General features: G+C 38.1%; 1 protein-coding gene across 2 annotated transcripts in view; it reads right to left on the bottom strand.

The window, feature by feature from the left end:
- Window positions 1-17,479, bottom strand: part of Naaladl2 (N-acetylated alpha-linked acidic dipeptidase like 2) — an 883,574-nt gene that overhangs the window by 246,244 nt on the left and 619,851 nt on the right. For both annotated transcript variants that reach the window (XM_038347191.1, XM_038347190.1), the window contains one exon: window positions 6,673-6,819. In XM_038347191.1, coding sequence (XP_038203119.1) covers window positions 6,673-6,819 — 147 coding nt within the window. The remainder of the gene's footprint in view (window positions 1-6,672; window positions 6,820-17,479) is intronic.

Genomic DNA, 17,479 nt, shown 5'->3' with positions numbered 1-17,479 from the left:
TCCCTCAGAAATAATTCACCTTATTATGAAACAGAATCTCTCACTGGGATTTGGGAATTCATTGGATTAAGCAGGGCTTAATCACAGAACCTCAGGGGTATTTCTGTCTCTGCCTTCACAGTGCTGTGATTAAAAGCATGCACTACCTCACTCAGATTTTAATTTAGTTATGGAATATCACCCAGGTCCTAATGCTTGCCACCAAGCAGTAAGCCTATGAAATGGTTCCCCAATACTTGATTAATTTCCAAAATTTCCAGCTATTTATGTTAATTCATATTATATTTAAGTTAATTATTAATAATAATTATGCAATATTTATATTTAAGTGTATACATATTATAGCAATGCTAACTAATGTATAGTATTAATATTGTATTATTTATAAAGCAAAACTTATAATGGAGGAGGATCCTTAGTGCCTGTAGATGTAGACACAGTTGGAGACTCTTAATGAAACAAATGAGAAAATAACAATACCATCTATTTTAAGGTGATAACCTGATTAGGTTTCCTAAAATAAGCTATGACTATGGTTCTAGACTTTAAAGAACCCTTTCTTTTTGTTTCCAATGACAGCATTTTAAATAGAAAAGATATTTAGTTTTAAAATGCCACTTATTAAGATTTCCTGAATAAACTGGGAGAGGAAGTAGAAGGGAGGGGATGGAAGATGGGAACATGAGGACTCAATATGGCTGAGTTTGGAGAAGGACAGAGAGGAAGAGCAATGAAAGAGATAGAGGTAGCCATTATGGAAGTAGGGAGAAACCTGATGCTAGGGAAATTCCCAGGAATTCACAAGGATGACTAAGGTGCTAAGACTCCTAGCAATAATGGAGAAGGGGCCTAAAAAGACCTTCATCTATAATCAGATTAGTGACTACCCTAATTGTCACCATTGAACCTACATCTAGTAACAGATGAAAGCAGATGCAGTATCCACCAGCCAAGCACTAGACTGAGCTCTTGGAGTTCAGTTGAAGAGAGGGAGGTAGGTTCAAATGCATAAGGGGATGGGGGTAAGATCATAATTGGGAAAGTCTGACCTGAGCTAGTGGGAACTCATGGACTCTGGACTGACAGCTGTGGACCTGCATGTGACTGAACTAAGCCCTCTGAATTTTAAAGTCAGTTATATGGCTTGAAATGTTAAGGGGGGCACCTAGCAGTGGTACCAGAACTTATCCTGGGTGTATGAATTGGCTTTTTTTGAGACCATTATTAATGGTGGGATATCTTGGTCTGTCTTGATACAGTGGGGAGAGGCTTGGTCCTGCCTCTTGGTATGCCAGACTTTGTTGACTCCCCAAGGGAGGCCTTAGCTCACCCCTCTACCCCCTGCATCAAGAGCAGATAGGGGCTGGATAAAGGGAAAGGGAGTCAGAGAATGGGAGGGAGAGGAAACTGGGACTGGTATATAAGATTAAAAACTTTTAAAATGAATTTTAAAATGCAACTTATGTATTGCTTCTATAAGATATTGTGAAATATTAGTAAAGCATATGTAGAAATAAATGCAATTATTCTAGTTTCTGAAGCCTGGAATTTTGAACTGACTTTTGAGTGGCAATCATTTGTTAGCCTGACAATGCCATGACTATGTTCAGAACAGAAAATAGAAGTAGTAATTTATATAAAAAACTTTGCTCTTCTGATCAGAATAAAGCAAAAAAAATATGTAAACTCATGTCCTTGTTTGGATATGCATGCATTTTGCTACTGCATTTGATTTAAAAATGAATTTTCAGCTTTTCTCCACAAAATTACTGATTGTCAAAAGTTTATAACTGCACATGTGTACACTTTGCTGTATATTGGTCTGAGAATCAAATTCATCATAAATTTATTCGGCTTTTAAAAAAATTAATATATTTCACTATGCCTTTGATGCTCACTAAATGATGTTGAAACAATTATGACATGGCTCTTACTATGTAAAAGCCATAATACACTTTAAAATCATTACTACGAAAATATTAAGCCCTGGATTATATTGGGCTTAAAAGGGAATTTCTCAAGCAGAAGTGCAAGAAATACAAGGTTAATCAGAGTGAAAAACCAGAGCTTGAACTGGTGCTATAAAACTTGGTGAGCATAAAGATCTTACGATGTGCCCGGAAAGACGGAGCCTCTGACATACCTTGCAGAGAATAAAAACACAAATCTAGAACAAAAATTATGTCAGACAGTTGGTAAGTGACTGAAGCAATGTCCTTGAACCACCACTTGTCATAAATACTACACCCTTAATTGGAAAGCATCTGTCTTCTCATTTTCTCTGCGGCAATCCCTAATTTCTATTTAAACTGTGAAGAATGCTTCTACTAACAGGTGCAGCAGTGTTTATAAATTTAAAAACTTATTTAAATGAAGTTGAAAGCCAGGTATGTTTCAATTAATAGGGCAATATCTTAGAAGAAGGAATGGATTGCCATTTGGCAAATATGTTGATTCCTGTGGATTTGTGAGCTTTAGTTACTGGAAAGCTAAAGATGCAGAGGAAAGGCAAAGATGAACTGTGCTTTATGCAATTTCAGGTGATGCATTTGAATGCGCAGAAACTAGGAAGAAAAGTTTCACCTGAGAATAGGAGTAATGCACAGAATTTCAATACATATTTTAACTGCTTGTTTTCATTAAAAGCAAAACTAATAATATCCAGTGTGTGTAACAAACTATCCCTTTGCAATAGCTTATTTTTCTAAAATTTAGTTTTCATGTGGTTCAATTGCTATAGCTAAATGTAAAGAGGTCCCCATGTATTCAGGGTTTTGTTTTCACCAGTTCAGTTAACTATAGTCAACTTCGGTGCAAAAATATTAAGTGGAAAGTTTCAGAAATCAGCAGTAAACTTTCAGTTGCATGCCGATCTGTGTAGCTCGATGAATACTACTATGTTCTGTCCTGCTTAAAATGTGAGTGTCTGTTTACCCAGTGGATCCAAGCTTCCCATGCAACTTCTTCTAGTGCTTTACTCATCAGGACTTAATTCTCTGTCCTGTTACTCCAATACATCTTATTTAATAACGATTCCCGACGGCAACAGTAACAACAACATCTTTAAAATAGTACATTGTTATAATTACTTTAGTTTATTGTTCATTGTTGATTTTTTTCTGTGTTTAGTTAAGAACTTAGCTTTATTTTAGATTTATTCATTTATTTCTCACATATTTAGAGTTATAAAAAAGGGAAGGTACAAAACAGTTTATGGTGGTGGGAATATATAGGAGAGATTCCTTATGCAACAGCAGGAGAGGAAGCAAAGAAAAGAGGGTAGAACCAGCTACCTGTACCAGCCGTTGCTTAATCAAACCAGGCTTTGTAAGGCCCATACAGCCTTCACATTAGTGTCATAAACTGGGGACCAACTGCAAAAAACATGAGCCTGTGGGGAAATTTCCAAATTCAGAGGGTAAGAGCGGAACATACTATTTTGTGTCAATTTTGTTTCTTAGATATCAATAAAGCATCAGAGGCACAGACACACATGGACTTGAGAAATAATAGATCTATAGAAACAGTGTTTTGATTCCTAGCCCTCTGGGACACTTCTCTAAAGACAACATGTGAAAATTAAATTTTGAAAGCCAGACAAATTTGTGAGAAGGATCTAATTTCCTTGACTACTTTACTAATAGTAAATTATTTTAATATCCTACATGAAGCCTTTCAATATTTAAAGTTCCTCTTAATAGCTGTGTACAAATATTTATAATAGGCTAACACAGAAAGTAAAGTTAACACCTGTTCTTCAGAGAGTGCACATGAATCATCTCATCATAACCAATCCTGTTTTGCAAGGGACAAATATATTTTTAAAACTTCTCCCCACTGAATCACCATAAGCAAGGTCATTTTTCATTAAAACATGGGAGACTCTACTAATTACTTTTGTAGAAAAAAAAATACAATGAAAACTGATTTGGAAGACAAGAGTTAGGCATTCTAAGTATAGTCTGAAACACTGTTTGGGTCTTTCAGAGTAAGGCCCTTCTATAGGAGAGACACTGGCTTCCAGGAGTTTCCCAGTGATAACAGCACTGTGTTGCCCCTCATTTCCTGTCTGCTTCCTCTCATCTGCTTCCCCACATTCTCCAGTGCATTAACCTCAGACAACATCTGTTCACCTTAACCATGAACAGCTCTTACCACACACATGGGTGTGTGCTTCTCAATTATCTGGCATTACTCCACTAATACTAATCTATGGACCCTACACCCTGACAAGAAATTGTGCTAATCACGATGGTTGATGGAGTCTTAGCATGAGCACGGAGCTCATGCACAATCTTATTTAATCCATAGCACAGTCTAGAAAGTGTGTTTCAGAGTAAACCAAAGTACTTCATCTAAAAAATAAATCTAGAATTCTGGAAGAAGAAAGCTCATTTCCACAGTCCTGACCCAGCCACAGAAGAATCAAGATGTGACTGCCTCTCTGAATATGGTACTGAGCCATGTGGCTAACATGGACAAGAATAATGGGCTAATATAAGTTATAAGAGTTAATAAGAAGCCTGAGCTAATGAGCCAATCAGTCAATCAGTTTATACCAAAAATAAATAAATAAATCCAAAAGACTTTTCTTTTTAAATTTGTCTTGTAGGTATTTACTCAAGTCCCACAGCTATTCTAGAATACTTGTGGCTGAAAACTTAATGAAAATAAGTTAGGTGCACAAAACAGAAGGTACCATTCAACTTGAGAGCAAAATGGCAGCCAGGTGTGCTAGGACTTGAGGATGATGAGGGAAACTCAAATGTATTGTGCAGGAAAATGTAGATGTTATTTCTTAACTTATCTTTTTCATATTTTCATTGATTATTTGGGAGTTTCACATCATGAACCCCAAGCACACTCAGTTGCCAGTTCTCCCAAATTTGTCTCCACAACCGTCATGATCCCCCACTCCCACATAAAGAAAAAAGAAGAAAAAGAAAGTCCAATTCAAGTTGCCCATATACTCACTAGGGCATATTCAAACTCCCAGTAGCAAACCCTTTAATAAAATTGAATCCTTCACCACCCACAACCCTTCCAGAAGCCATCAACTGTGGATAACTACTCTTCAACATTCTTTTCATATTTTTTAAGAGTTCCCTTCAGTGGTTTTTTAAGCTGTTTTGGTTTTTTGGCAGGAGGGGTAGGGGTTGACAGAGAAACCCTTTTTCTCAGATGTGAGTCTGCAGTCATCAATACCATGACAAACATAGCTTCTTTGTCTTTTATAATCAAGGAAGCACAGATCATGGACTTACACACGGTCTCTGGAGACAGCAGAATGTGCCAAAGACCTCAGCATGGTCTCAGGCAGCAATACAGACCACAGACATCAACACATCCGTCTGCCACTGCATGGGCCATGGACAACACCATAGCCCTCAGGGGCAGCACAGGTCAAGGATATCAACATGGCTTCAGGTGACAGTGTGGGTCATCGACTTATTATTGTACATATATTGAGTTTATGCAAAAGAACCAACATGTCTACATGTGTATACATGTAGTTTTTTTTTTTCAATCTGGTGAATGAAGCCAGAGCAATAAAAACAGATGAAGGCACTTGCCACATAAACCTGACGAGCTGAGCTCAGTTCCAGATTCCACTTTGAAAGGAATGAACCTACCCTTGAAATTTCTCCTTGAATTCTGCATACCTGCTGTGACAAACACACCCTACATGTTCATACAAACAACTGCAATAATTTTAAAATGTGTTTCAAGATGGTGTATGAAAATCTTAAACAAGGAAATCTGAAGTATTACTCTACATTACCAGAGAGTTAATTTCCCCACAATAGGATTCTCCTGGAGTTTGTTGCCTCCATGAGATAGTGGATAATAATCACTGTCTTCAGGGAAACAAGAGTGTAGAACAGGGAGCTGTGGATAATATAACACTAAGCCCTGCCAAGTCTACTAGAATTTAGGAACTGCATAACTGGAGATGGATCTATGTAGACATAACTTAAAAGTCTTTCCTAGACATATCTACATTTAAGGACCATAGCACACTTCACTCTATTTTGTAGTCAATATGTTGTCAAGATAATAATGTCCTGAAGCAGGGTGTTTCAGAACCTCTCACAGGCACATGAACGTGTGCAAGAAGGTTTAGATTTACTTGGAAGCAGCTTGCTGATTCTCAGAAATAGTAAAGAACTCAGCTCCAAAAGCTAGATAAACAAGGTTAGTGAAAATGAATCGCACTTTCACATTATTCTTTGGAGAAAAGGTTTTCAGGAAAGCGAACTGTTGACAAACTTGGAGAGCTAATCCACATGACTCACATTAACACAGGACACAAGAAATGTATTTCCCCTCGGGTGCAGAAGAAGTGTCTTCTGCTCGTGCCATGAGCTTCTGTCAGTACTGAAGTCTACAATTGCTCTGATGTTAATCCAACAACTGATGTTTCTTGCTGCGAGGCTTTCTATGAAAATGTGAGCAATAGTGTAAGTCTTTCTAAACTGAATCAAATATTCTATAAAGCTCATGTTTCCAAATGATATTTCAAAGCCTCTGAACAAGAAGATTACTTCACAATGAAGCCCCTTTCTACATTGACCTATTTTGTCTGAAAGATGACTACAAAGATATGTTAAAATAAAATCTGCATATCTGCTACATTGCAAGTGAGCACTTCCCTTGTTTAGAAACAATTACCTCTAATGTTTTGATGTCCTCGTAAGTAAACTGCACAGCTGGAACTCCAAGATGGTTGATGAAATAGTCAGCATCACCTTGTATCTGTACAGAGCTGACGTTAGCTCCTGGGCACTGAGCTTTTCGGGTACAGTTGAACTTATTTGTCTGAAAAACACAATTTAAATACTGTCAACATCTACTTATGCTTCCCAGATAGTTTGCATGTCAGTCTCACTCAAAATGTGGCCCAGAGATCAGCAAATCAACGAACTAATGTTGGGATGCATATGACCAGGCTTTTTGCTGTGTTCCCTTCAATGGGAGCATTGGAAGTAGGGGCAGCAATCTGTTCTCCAGGTTTGCATACCATGCTGAAGCTCACAGTAGTATGAGTACCATTAAGGCAGATGAAGGTGACTCCTATCTCTAGGCGTTGGTCCAAAACACACACACACACACACACACACACACACACACACACACAAACACATGTTAGAGCACTGCTAAAATCATTGGCAGGGTTCATAATAAATTTTGTTTTGTTATGTTTTTTCAAGACAGGTTTTCTTTATAGCTTTAGAGCCTGTCCTAGAACTAACTCTTGTAGACGAGGCTGGCCTTGAACTCATAGAGATCTGCCTGCCTCTGCCTCCCGAGTGCTGAGATTAAAGGCATGTGCTACCAGTATGCACTCTTAAATACCTCTTCAGTTCTGTTTCCTTATTTCTATTAGTGATGAATGAGCAACATCAGGCAACTTGGCAACTATCACTAATAAGGTAATAGTTTGGCTTATGTTTGTGTTCCTTTTTTTCCCCTTCCCTAAACCTTTTGAAAATTCTTCAATTGGGACTATCCTAAGAAACTTTAATAATAGATGGCTAATAGCCTAAGCATCAGGTAAAGTTGGGGATCAAAATTACAATCTCAAGATGTTTGTGGTGGTGCATGTCTGTAATCCCAGCACATGGGAAGCTGAAGCAGGAGGATCAGTGTAAGCTTTGTAGCTCCAGTGGGAAGGTATCCTGGCAGTTGGGAGCCAAGGAATACTATAGTGATGGGAGGGGCCGCCCGGCTCCCGCATGGCTAGCTTTACACCCAAAATAATTACATGGAAACTGTATTTATTTAAACACTGCCTGGCCCATTAGTTTCAGCCTCTTATTGGCTAATTCTCACATCTTGCTTTAACCCATATTTAGTAAACTGTGTAGCACCACGAGGTGGTGGCTTACTGGGAAAGATCTTAACCTGCATCCATCTCAGAGAGGAGAGTTATGGCATCTGCCTCATTGCCTTCCTCCCAGCATTCTGTTCTGTTTATTCTGCCTACCTAATTATCTGTCCTATCAAAGGGCCAAGAAAGTTTTTTTTATTAAGCAATGAAAGTAATACATAGACAAATAATCCTCCTCCATCATTTCCCCTTTTTCTGTTTAAACAAAAAAGAAAGGCTTTCACTTTAACATAGTAAAATTACATATAGCAAAACAGGTATAAAGCAAGAATTACAGTCAAATATTTATATCTTTTTTATCTTTTATCATAACAATGGAAAACTATAACTAACCATTCTTCAACTCCATCAAAGACTCCAGAAGAATATAATATTACCTAAGTAAACAAGAAATAAGCAACTTTCAAAACTCTAGAAATAACAGAGATATCTCGCTGCCTGGACAGTCACTCAAAGTTCTCTTGTACCATTGGGGCTTCCAACTTCAGCCTACAGGCCCATAGTATCCAGCAGACATTTCCATGAAGCAGGAAATTTCAAAGGCAGTTCAGTCAGTATCTGCTGTGTTCTATAGAATGTCTCGCAGACTCTTTCATGAATCAGGAACCCCGAAAGATCATCTCACCTTTAGGCAAGTTCAGCAGTCCTCTCTCTGTGGGTACTTTGTGTCCAGTTAATGCAACAGTCCAGGCAAGAGCAGTTTCTTGCCCAAATGGTTATCAAACTCCATAAGGAGACTCTTCAATGCCCATCTTCTTATTGAAGTAGATTGGTGCTGTCAGGAGCAGACGTGTCTCATTTTCAAAAAAAGCCCTAGGTTATTAAAACATTAAATGCCATTGAAGGCGTAAATCACAAACAATCCAACACCAGTTTGGAGTTATGATTAATAGATTGGTTATTTATTTATAGGGAAAAATACTTACAGACCACCTTCCCAGCCAACAGCCCTCTGCGCAATCAGGAAGGGAGACTAGTCACTGGAAGCAGAGCCGGAAGACAGAGAGAGAGCTCAGAGGGAAGTGGCCGCATTTTTAAAAAGAGAAACCACGCCCCAATGGGCTGGTATCTCAGCAACTATTGGCTGAAGGAGCAGAAGGAGCTCCTGCAACACCTCCCCATTTTGTTTAAGTAAGAGAGTTCTAAACCTACTATAAAATTATATACAATAAGCACAAATATCCTATTCCAACTAGCTTAAGTCTTATATAATAAATAATTTGGCCAAGTAATGAGAGGAAAGTAATTGCATTTATATAGTCTTCAACCCCATCAAAGATCTGAGAAGGGAGATAATGTTACCTGAGTAATTAGGAAGTGCAATTAAACAACTCCAGAACATGCAACAAATCACAGAGACAACTAGCTACCTGCGCAATCACCCAAGTTCACGTTTACAGCATTGAAGCAACCAACTTTGGCTAAGGCCTAACATACCATTTTCAAAGGCAAGATACTTTTCAGAACTATCTTACCCTGTCTTGGCAGGATATGACAGTCCTGTTTTATCCATTTATGGATACTCTGTTTCTGTCAGTGGTTGAGGTATGGGCATTTCTTTGCCTAAAGGCCAGTTCTGCCAAGAAGAAAGGCTCCAGGTGGAGTGTCTTTGGTGCTCAACATTCTCTCGGGAATAGATCAGTGTTGCCAGGAGCAATTGTGTCTCACTACCAAATTATTTGTCTACCATGGAACTCTGAGTTAAATTAAAGGCCATTTTCTACAGCTCTTGAAGAGGTTGAAGATTATCTATCTATTCTGAGTATAATCTCTATGTATCTAACGAACCTGATTAGTCTAATTATAAATGACAAACATAGATGACTACTGATCTATATAATTCTCAATACCTATCTAACTTAAAGACTAAGACAATAAACAACTGTGCGATAAATAAGGACAATATGACCTCCAAATATAAACTATGTACAAATATACAATGCAATATGGTAAATATATATCAATACATAAACATGTTTTAAACAGAGGTAGAAACATGCATGCATACAATAGTCAATATAATTTAACTTTGTATCAATATACAACAATCGATAACAATATTTGTCTAAAAACAGTAACTCACAATTACAAATCTATTATCCCATCATCCAATTATCCCTCTTTTTTTTTCAAAAAGATCCCTGAGCTTATAAAATTCCTCCCGTAATCCCCCAACCCTCAAAAGTATACTAATTATAATCAACCCTTAAATAATGTCCCTAAACCCAAGGACAAACTTTATTGGGAGAGGGGACGTCGTCCTCTAGAATTACTTCCAGCTGTCATGGGGGCGATGTCTTTCTGGGGGTTCCTGTGAAAGTAAAATGATGGTTAAATTCCAAGATTACTGTCTTTTAAAATTGCGAATAGTCTCTGAGTATTTTGTGCAGGTCTGGCCAGAATGTTGTGCAAGATGTGCACCATTTCAGCTAAACAAATTCGAACCATCTTGTGTAGCTGGTACCCAAAACGAGTCTTATAGTAGCACTATCAGTATCATGATGTCATATCAACCAGGTGGAGTTGTTGTTATGGGGCCCCATCTTCTTCCTGGAAACTTCAAATGTCACTTCAGGAAAAACTCATTGTTCATTGTGGAAAACTTAATCATTAATCATATAGACTTATACAGACATACATATATTCAATGAAAGGCATGATAGATATATTCAATGAAAAGTATGAGAGATATGAAGAAAAGCAAAGATGTTTTCTAAACTCATATTTCTTTCTGTCCCATATCATGGCTCTTGACATGAGACAGAAACTCCAGAAACTCTGGGTTTTCTCTTAACAACAGGCTTGGAATTAGAGAGGGACTGAGCCAGAGTCCAACTCCAAAACCAGCTCTATAAATTTAGAAATGTGAATTAGTATATTTTACTTATGGAACTTATTCAGTTTTCTTGATAATCGCTATTGGGCAATTATTTTTCCATCTGTCAGTATTCAAACATCCAGAGTCCCTTGAATGTTTCAAAGATGAATGTTTTCCTGTGGAGATAAGAACAGAACCCTGCCCCCATTCTATATGTTTTTCTTACCACCTGTATGAATATCATCATTGTGGATGAGTTGTCATTTCACCTTTCCAAGAGGTTTCTCCTCTTCAAATCGAACCTTTATAAATTTTGATGGTATCCACAATTTTTCTTCTCCTGTGGAAACAAGAGCAAAACCCCTTCCCCAGTGTAGCACATCTCCTGGCTTCCATTGAGAGGTCAGCACATCTTTGAAATAAATCGGTTGATTTAGTTCAGCAGACTTTTCCACTATCCAATGTCTTTCTGCTGCTATTGTTCCTTTCTCATTAGCGTTAAGAAAATTCAAGGTTAATAAAGCATTATGCAATCTATTTCTGGGGGTATTTTCTGCCTCTTTCTGTTTGTTCAGCATATCCTTTATAGTACGATTTGATCTTTCTATAACTGCCTGACCTGTAGGATTATTTGGTATACCTGTAATATGCTTTATATTATAGTAATGAAAAAAGCATTTCATTTTCTTAGATACATATGCTGGACCATTGTCTGTCTTTATTTGTGCAGGTATACCCATAATAGCCATAACTTCCAATAAATGTGTGATTACTGAATCAGCCTTTTCTGAGCTCAGGGCAGTAGCCCTTTGAAAACCTGAATACGTGTCTATGGTGTGGTGTACATATTTTAATTTACCAAATTCCATAAAGTGAAACACATCCATCTGCCAGATTTCATTCTTTTGAGTACCTTTTTGGTTACTCCCTGCAGGCAACGGTGTTTGATTATAGAAAGAACAAGTAGGACATCTCTTTATAATCTCCTTAGCTTGTTGACATGTAATGAAAAATTCTTTTTTTAGGCCTTTACTATTGACGTGATGCTTTTTATGAAATTCTGAGGCCTTCAACACACTTCCAACCAATAATTGATCAATCTCAGTGTTATCTTGTGCTAGAGAATCAGGAAGACCCGTATGGGACCGGATGTGTGTGATGTACACTGCACAAAGCCTATTCCTAATTACATCTTGTACCTTGATAAACAATGAAGTCAAATCTGTGTCATCTGGTATAAATTCGGCGGTTTGAATATGCAAGATAACTCTTTCTGCATATTGTGAATCTGTAACTATATTAAGAGGTTATTTAAAATCACTTAGCATCATAAGAATGGCATATAATTCTGCCTTCTGGACAGAATTATAAGGGCTTTGTTCCGCCTTACTCAATTCATCTGACTTATAACCTGCTTTCCCTGATTTATTTGCATCAGTATAAAATGTATGGGCTCCAGTTATTGGAGTATCACGTAAAATTCTAGGAAGAATCCAAGAAGTTCTCTTTATGAGGTTAAGTCTATCACTTTTGGGATAGTTGCTATTAATTTCTCCCAAGAAATTAGCACAAGCTCTTTGCCATGGTTCATTGTCTTCCCATAACTTTTTTATTTCCTCAGTAGTAAAAGGCACTATAATTTCTGCTGGATTTATACCTGCTAGTTGACGAAGTCTCAGCTTACCTTTTATAATTAATTCAGAGACTTTTTCCACATAAGTTTTTAATTTTTTACTTGGTTTATTAGGTATAAATATCTACTCTAAAATAATATCTTCCCTCTGCATTAAAATCCCTGAAGGAGAAATTCTGGAAGGTAATATGACTAGAATGCAGCTAAGATTTGGGTTCACCCTATCCACATGTGCCTCCTGTAATTTTTCCTCAATCATTGACAGTTCCTTTTCTGTTTCAGCTGTCAGTTTTCAGGGACTATTCAAATTTTTATCCCCATCTAAGGTTTTGTTTAAATTAACTATTAGGTCAGGTGTTATCCCAACAGCTGGTCGTAGACTGGAAATGTCTCCTAACAATTTTTGGAAGTCATTAAGAGTCTGTAACTGGTCTCTCCTAATTTGAGCCTTTTGTATTTTAATTTTCTCTAGCCCTATTCTGTAACTTAGGTAATTAATAGAATTTCCTCTTTGAATCTTTTCAGGGGCAATTTGTAATCCCTATTTAGGCAAGACTTTCTTTATTTCTTCAAACATCCTTTCTAAAGTATCTTTATTTAAATCAGACAACAAAATGTCATCCATATAATGATAAATTATGGACTTGGGAAATTGCTTACGAATTATTTCCAATGGCTTACTTACAAAATATTGGCACAATGTAGGACTATTGAACATACCCTGTGGGAGAACAGTCCATTGATATCTCCTAGTAGGTTGAGAATTATTATAAGTAGGCACCGTGAAGGCAAATTTTTCTCTATCCTTTTCTTGTAAAGGTATAGTGAAAAAACAATCTTTCAAATCAATAACTATAAGAGGCCATCCTTTTTGTAATAGAGAAGGCAATGGAATTCCAGCTTGTAGTGGGCCCATAGGTTGAATTACCTTGTTGACAGCTCTTAGAGCTGTCACCATTCTCCATTTACCAGATTTCTTTTTTACAACAAACACAGGAGAATTCCAAGGCCTAGTTGATTCCTCAATATACTGAGCGTCTAGTTGCTCTTGTACTAGCTGTTCCAATGCCTGTAATTTATCTTCAGCTAAAGGCCATTGTTTAACCCATATTGGCCTCTGAGTTAGCCATTTTAAAGGTAGGGCTGTTGGTAGCTCTAAAGTTTTCTTAGTTGCGTTATGTTCTTGTACAACCTGAATGGCTGGTGGCCTTTGTCCATAGTAGTTTATTACATCCTTCCCAGAATTATGAGTTCCTGAGACTGGAGGAATGTTAATCTGGGTATTCTATTGTTGTAGCAGGTCACAGCCCCATAAATTTATTGCAATATTGGCTATATATGGCCTTAGTTTCCTATTTGCCCTTCAGGCCCTATGCATTCAACCCATCTCGTGCTTTGTTTTACATGAGATAGGGTTCCAATTCCCAGGAATTGAACATCTACCTCTTGAAGAGGCCAATTCGGATGCCAAGATTCTGGAGTAATGATACTTACATCTGCACCTGTGTCTAATAAGCCTTCAATAAAAATGCCATTTATACAGACTCTTAGCTTTGGTCTTTGATAGTTAATAGAAGTCTGTCAAAATATACGTTTACTCTTTCCTACTAGATTTTTTGACTTGTCTTCCACATGTAATTCATCATTTAGACCAGTATTACTTTTTACAGCAGAAATTGGAGCTTTTAATTTTCTTGGTGAGGCACATTCTCCACTGTGACTGGGAATGACTGGGCCACTGTTGGCTTGGGGGCCTGCGAGAGGCCCCTCAAGGGGTTTCCCGAAGGTATTGGGGTGGCCTTGTCTGTTGTTGACCTGCATTCATTGGACCAATGTCTACCTTTGCCGCATCTCCTATATATTCCTGAAGGCCGAGGTCTCCTATTTTTGTCATTCCCAGTGGAGATATTATTCCTAGAAGTTCTTTGTCTGCAATCTCTTTGCAGATGTCCTAATTTACCACAATTAAAACACCTGGCAGTTTGATGTCTTCTCCTTGCCTTGGAAATTGCTTCTCCTACCCAAGTTTCATCATTACAGCTAAATGTCTCAACATTCATCATATGCTGAATCCATTCATCCATAGGTGCTGATCTAGACTTTAAAGGCCCAATTATCTTTTTGCAATCTATATTTGCATTTTCAAAAGCTAGAGATTCAAGAAGTATTTGTCTAGCTTCTGGGTCTGTTACCCCTATGTCCAGAGCCTTAATTAATCTCTGCAAAAAGTCAACAAAGGGTTGTCTCTGTCCCTGCCTAATCCTGGTATATGATTCAACACTTTTCCCTGGATCTTGTATTCTATTCCAAGCATTTAAGGCTGCCTTGTGACACAATGACAATACTTCTTCATCATAAAGAGCTTGGACCTGTGGATCAGCATACGCTCCTACACCAAGAATTTGATCTTGGGAAACCTCCACGCCTTTTGCTCTTCCTTGCTGTTCCATATGTTTGGATTCTTCTCTGAAATAAATTCCAAACATCAAGGAAGGTCCATCATCTAAAACTGCAGACACTAACTGAGAGAAATCATGGGGTATAGCTCTGATATTAGAAGCCCAAGTCCTTATCATTTCCTTAACAAATGCAGAGTGCAAGCCATAATTAACGACAGCTTGCTTGATTTCTTTTAGTTCATTTATTTCTATTGGCTTCCATCTAGCTTCTTTGACTCCCTTTGAGACTTTAGAAATTGACGCTTTGTCAGAATAAATTACAGGATATGTCACTAAAACCCTGGGTAAGCCAGTTCTAATAGCTGGTGGTGGCACTGTATCCTGTCTTTGTGCCTCCTCACTCTGTTCACCAGCTCCAACAATTTCTTCAATCTTTTCAAGTCTTTTTATTATTGGCTCTCTTAAATCCTGAATTTCCTGACCTGCTTGAGTTTCTAGTAAAGATTGTAAGGTTCTTAGGAGTGCCATATTCTTCCTTAATGCTAGAATATTTAAAAGAATACTGAAACCTAGTAACCAGTAAATTAAGGTATCCCCATAGTCATATAAACCTTGCATGATATAAAACATTGTATTAATAAACAAAACAGTAAAATTTGCATTGGAAACAAAAACTTCCATATTACCTATTATCCGGGAGGTGGCGCTGTTGTAAAGTCGCGACTAAAACTGCTGCAAAAGTGACTAAAACGGGATCCTGTTTCAGTGTCCGCCTTAGTATTTGTTAAAAACTGGGAAATACAAGTTGCTCAACAAAGAAAATGTAATTAAATCAATCCCTTACATGGAGCCAGAAACCCAGAACCCAGGGGTAGAGACGAGCAACCCAGAAGCTGCGTATGGCCTCCACGTGACAGAGTCGCCCTGAGGGGCTGCAGTTTTAGGCAACCGCCTTCACTCTGGCTCGCAAGGGAGATTTAAAAACGACTCAGTAAGAGCGAACCAGGCGAGTAGAGACTGTCTGGGCCTGTGGAGTCTAAATCCACGTGGGGAGGCAAATGATAGGGTGCGTGGGGACTGGAAGCCAATCTGAGGCGTGTAAAGAGAAAGGCACAGGCCATGGCTTAGAGAGGAAGGGCTCGCGCCACGGCATGCTGGCGGCAGGCAGCCGAGCAGGGAAGGAAGGGTCCTAAAACCAACGTTTGGGCGCCAGATGAAGGCATAAATCACAAACAATCTCACACCAGTTTGGAGTTATGATTAATAGAATGGTTATTTATTTAAAGGGGAAAAAACTTACAGATCACCTTCCCAGCCAACAGCCCTCTGTGCAATCAGGAAGGGAGCCTAGTCGCTGGAAGCAGAGCTGGAAGCCAGAGAGAGAGCGGAGGGAAGTGGCCGCATTTTTAAAAAGAGAGACCATGCCCCAATGGGCTGGTATCTCAGCAGCTATTGGCTGAAGGAGCAGAAGGAGCTCCTACAACATGCCATATTCTGTAGTCTTTGAAAGATATAAAGAATGCCTATTTAACTGAAATATATCTCTTTATCTAGAAAATCTAACATGACTATAAGCTTTACTAATATCGATGATTATCCATTAGCAACCTATATTTCCTAATTACACATTACATTTTTAAATGAACTACATAGTCACTATACCTTAGTCAATATCAAAAATACATGTACATATAACAAAATTGACCTTAATTTTATACCAATGCAAATTATTCATATCTATATCATCTTCCCCTTTAAATGTAAAAGAACATTTATAAAAATATTTGGGAATATGGGCAAAGTTATTTCTCTCCACACTGCTTCGTGCTGAATGGGGGCACTGTTAATCAAATCTTTCATGGTATAACCTATGTGCCAGGTTCATCTCAGTTGACAGTTGAGTGAAGTAATTTTTGAGGGTGTTCACAGCAATCTTTCAGGAGGGCATGGTCTATCATACCATATTGGGATAGAAGCAATCCAGAGGTTCTCATCCTCTGTGAAAATAAAAGAAGACCCTCTCCAATGTATCATATCCTTAGGCCCAAATTCTGAAATCATAATATACTTATGATAGCCATTCTTGTTTAGCTTGGAAGCCCATGTAATGAAATGTCTCTCTGTACTTAGCTCCTTCACAGTCAAAAGTTTTAAAGAAAACACAATAATACAAAGAATCCAGACACTCTGTGTATTTTCCATTTTTACGTGGCTTATTTTTACTCTATCACTGTACTTTATTCTGTCTCTTTAAAGACTTTACCCCCTTTTTAAACCATTAACTTTATTCTCTATATTCTTTCTTTTCTCTCTCTCAAGACTATTTACACTCATCCAACACTGTGACCCATTTAAAGCGCTTTTATGTCTGAATCTGTCCTATTGTGAATCTGTAAATTTTTTACTATCCAGGAGCATTTTTGTTTTGCAGTTTTAAATCACTAAGCACTTAAGAATCTAAGCTGTGACATTCCTAACTCAGAAACAGGTACTGTGGGTTGCCCAGTTCAATATGGTGGAGCCACATGTGACTGTATCAGTTGAGCCTCTGAGCTGCAGAGCCGGGGGCTGCTCTGGATGTTGGCTCCACCTCTCTCCAATTTCAAAATGGAGGACATACCATTTTCTACTAGCTCTGGGGCCTCCAGGTAGGTTCTGCACTCAGCACTTTAACTCTGAGACTGAGCGTGCGGCACAGAAACTCTTTCATCCAAGTTACAACCAATGCAAGTGTAACA

This window comes from Arvicola amphibius, chromosome 11 (genome assembly GCF_903992535.2).
Source record: "Arvicola amphibius chromosome 11, mArvAmp1.2, whole genome shotgun sequence".
Lineage (NCBI taxonomy): Eukaryota > Metazoa > Chordata > Mammalia > Rodentia > Cricetidae > Arvicola > Arvicola amphibius.
The sequence above is the reverse complement of the archived record's forward strand: the minus strand, read 5'-3'. Positions and strand labels throughout refer to the sequence as shown.